Source organism: Pteropus vampyrus, unplaced genomic scaffold (genome assembly GCF_000151845.1).
Source record: "Pteropus vampyrus isolate Shadow unplaced genomic scaffold, Pvam_2.0 Scaffold168, whole genome shotgun sequence".
Lineage (NCBI taxonomy): Eukaryota > Metazoa > Chordata > Mammalia > Chiroptera > Pteropodidae > Pteropus > Pteropus vampyrus.
The window spans coordinates 1,271,397-1,273,640 of NW_011888949.1; the positions used below are offsets into that span (position 1 = coordinate 1,271,397).

General features: G+C 52.6%; 1 protein-coding gene across 1 annotated transcript in view; it reads left to right on the forward strand.

Annotated features, from left to right (window-relative positions):
- Position 1: 1 nt before the first annotated feature.
- Positions 2-2,244, forward strand: part of NOM1 (nucleolar protein with MIF4G domain 1) — a gene marked incomplete at its 5' end in the record, with an annotated part of 18,774 nt that continues 16,531 nt past the window's right edge. Inside the window, one exon of the mRNA XM_023536736.1 lies at positions 2-286. Coding sequence (XP_023392504.1) covers positions 2-286 — 285 coding nt within the window. The remainder of the gene's footprint in view (positions 287-2,244) is intronic.

Consider the following 2,244-nt stretch of genomic DNA (forward strand, 5'->3'; position numbering starts at 1 on the left):
TGGGGGCTTGTACGAAAGCAGCAGTGAGGAAGAGGACGCTGGGCCGACGCTCCCCGAAAGCGACTTGGAGAGTGACACCGAGGACGACAGGGTGGAGGACGAGCAGGAGGTAGAAGCGGGAGCGCAGAGCGAGGAAGAAGAGGAGGGGGACGTGCGGGAGGAACAGCCAGAATCCGACGAGGCAGGAGGGAGAGCGGAGGCGGCGGCGGCGGGGAAGAGAGTCCGTTTTGCAGAGGATGAAGAAAGGAGCGGAAACTCCTCGGAGGACGCTGACACAACAGCTCAGGTGTGGTGCACGCGGCCTCGTCCCGCGAGATTCCGTTCAATATACCGTGGGCGCAGAGCGTGGGACAGGGTGACACAGTCGATGTATTGGTAATTGTTTGAGTTGAGTATGGGTAAGTCGGGTTATTCTGTCCACTTTTTTTTTTCTTTTTTTTTAACTTTTCCATAATGAAGAGTTAAGGGAGAAAACCTCTCTAGAGACCTTTTTATCCCAGGGATTTAAGGGCCAGTCCCACCAGTTGTCCTAAGGGGACATCTGCATTCTGAGTTTACTGCCACAGTCTCCAAACCTGACTGAGTCCCCTCCCGCCCGCTTTGCTCTTGCCTCTGCCCTTCACTAGGCCTTTTCCTGTCCCACCGCTGCGGGTTTAAAACAGAGCAACCTGCATCACTCCCTCCGGTACAGTCTCACGTGGAAGGTGGAGTTCAGAGTCCACGCATAGCAGTCACGGCCCTCACCCCCGCGTGCGCCCGAAGTTAACCCCACAAAATGGCACGCTTCCTTCTCCACAGCTGTGACCGGCGCCCCTGCCTCATCCGCAGCCTCCCGCTCTGCGGTTGCTCACCCACCGTCAGCCATGGTCCAAAAGCCATGGTTTAAAAGGAAAGTTCCAAAAATCAGCAGTTCGTAAGTTTTTTAATCATGCACCGTTTTGAGTAGCGTGATGAAATCTCTTGCCATAGCACTCCGTCTGGCCCCAGGAGGTGAATCTCCCCTTTGTCCGGCTTATCCGTGCCGTGGACGCTGCCTGCCTGTCAGTCACAGCCGTCTCAGTTATCAGGGGGGCTGTCTCGGTATCTCAGTGCTTGTGATCAAGTGACCCTTATTTCAGTTAGCGATGGCCCCAAAGCTCGAGAGTAGTGATGCTGGCAGTTCGGGTATGCTAAAGAGAAGCCGGAAGTGCTTCCTTCGAGTGAAAAGGTGTGTGTAGGAAAAACGCGCCTGCGGAGTTCGGCGCTGTCTGTGGTTCCAGGCATCCGCGGGGGGTCTTGGGGCGCATGCCCCGAGGATAAGCCGTAGGTGCACGCACTGCCTTCATCTCTCTCCCTGGTGCCTTGGCCATGGCCTGGCCCTTCCTGAGCAATTCTGAGCGCTGTCGGCGCCTCTCTCCGGACATGGTTTTTTTGCTGTTTGTAAGTTTCTTTTCCCTACCCACTGAGAGGTAACTGATATGCAGTGAGAACTGATGGGTGTCTCAAGAGTAAGTTTCCATGGACATCAGTGTGCTTTCTCCAACTAAGTCTATACTCCCAGCAGCAAGGGTCAGCTTTGCAAATGTTTCTACAGGCTTGTCACTCAGGTCCACCTGGAGTGTTGGACGGCGATCATGGTTTGTAACCCTCCCAGCTGACAGTCAAGGGGATAGTGAGCAGTCAGTCCATTTTGATTCTATCATATAAATTTAGATCTAATTTTGAACAAGTTTGAAATTATTTTAGAATACTTGTCCTCCAAAACTGGTGGTATGTTTAACTTAGGTGTTTGTGTACTGCAGTGCCCACCACAAATGAAACCTGGTCAGATGTGTAGAATGTCAGGCTCTGTCGGCAGGGCCTGGAGGGGTCTGAGGACTACACAGGGGCGAACAGGACGAGGAAATGGGCTGGCGCCGACATGAACAGTGACATCCACATGTGCCCAGTGGACTGCCTGTCTAGGACTAGTCTAGGCACGCAGCGAGTGGCCGAGGTTATTAAGCAGCCACGGTCAGTAGTTACCGCTTCTGCCAGTTTGAGGGAATTTAAAAAATTTAACGTCTGAAGGTGAATATAGCAAGGAAAAACGTGCGATTTGTTCAATGTACATTTTTTTATAATTTATTTCTGTCATTTCAAGGAGCTTCTTTGCGAAGATGGTGAAAAGTACATCCCACCTCACGTGAGGCGAGCTGAGGAGACCGTGGATGCCCAGAAGCGGGAAGAACGGGAAAGGCTAAAGAAGCACGTCAGAGGCCTGCT